General features: G+C 36.5%; 1 protein-coding gene across 1 annotated transcript in view; it reads right to left on the reverse strand.

Annotated features, from left to right (window-relative positions):
* The window catches only part of LOC106869297 (organic cation transporter protein), a 26,645-nt gene extending 25,797 nt beyond the window's left edge, over nt 1-848 (reverse strand). The window contains exon 1 of the mRNA XM_014914974.2: nt 479-848. Within this exon, the coding sequence (XP_014770460.2) occupies nt 479-617 (139 nt within the window). The 5' untranslated portion in view covers nt 618-848. The remainder of the gene's footprint in view (nt 1-478) is intronic.
* Nucleotides 849-1,181: the final 333 nt, after the last annotated feature.

Here is a 1,181-nt window from a genome sequence, read left to right on the forward strand (position 1 = left end):
TATATATAACTTACTTGGAAAAGGATGCGTGGCGTTCGATCATATAATAATATAAATAATATATAGATATATGCATATATCTATATATTATTTATATTATTATATGATCGAACGAGACAGCCACAGACTAGTTTCAGGGTTTTTGCCCTTTATCAATGTGGAGTAGTCGAACCCAGCAGGCTGTTGACTGTCTCTTCGAAAGTTTATATATATTCAGTGGAACACATCCACTGGTTTTCAAACATAGAAATATTATTATTTCTAAATCTCTCTAAAGGAGACTACAGCAGCAGCACTGGATGTGTTCCACTGAATATATATAAACTTTCGAAGGGAAAAATTTTGGTCGAAACATATCCGAGTTATCTGAATTCATCCAAGGCTGGAGCCACGTTCACAAAATCCACTGCAACACAATTTCTTTTCCTCAAAAAGCCCTGCTATACAAATGCATGCATATATACGTATTGTTACATACCAAAGAATACGTAGAAAAAACTATTTGTCGATGCTATAATTGCAGAAGCACAAATCAGGATGAATTGAGTGGTGTGGAAAAATTTTGTTTGTCCCAGAGCACGTAGGATTCCATCAACATCAACTTGGGAAGATCTCATATTGTTTTACTTTCTCCAATAATTATATTCCAAAGTTAACTACTATATATACATTGCAGTTTCTATAATTGTCTGCTTAACACACACACACACACACACACGCTCACTCTCATTCTCCTTCTTTCTCTCCCCACTAAGATAAGTAAACAACTACACGCATATACATACATAAGAATGCACCAAGCACATGGTTTCATGCTGTCCAAGTACAATTACTTAAACATTAGTGCCAGACGATTACTAATGCAAACTTCTCTCCTTCTAGCTGCTAGGTGGTCGATGTTGCAGTGAGCCAAGGGGGGAAGGAACGACATGGTAGCAACGACTGTTGCCATTAATCCGGAATTAAAATCGTTAGACTAAAGTATGACGCAAGCTCCCAAACCAAACTCGTTTGTCAGTGATAGCGAGGCTTATTTCAATGTGCCGTCAGTTTGCCTGTCTGTCTGTATCTGTCTCTCTCTCTCTCACTTTCTCTTTCTCTCCTTCTTTATCTCTCTCCGCACAGATATAAATATATGTGTGTGTATATATGTATATATATATATGTATATGTATATATAT

This window comes from Octopus bimaculoides, chromosome 11, assembly GCF_001194135.2.
Source record: "Octopus bimaculoides isolate UCB-OBI-ISO-001 chromosome 11, ASM119413v2, whole genome shotgun sequence".
NCBI classification, from domain to species: Eukaryota; Metazoa; Mollusca; class Cephalopoda; order Octopoda; family Octopodidae; genus Octopus; species Octopus bimaculoides.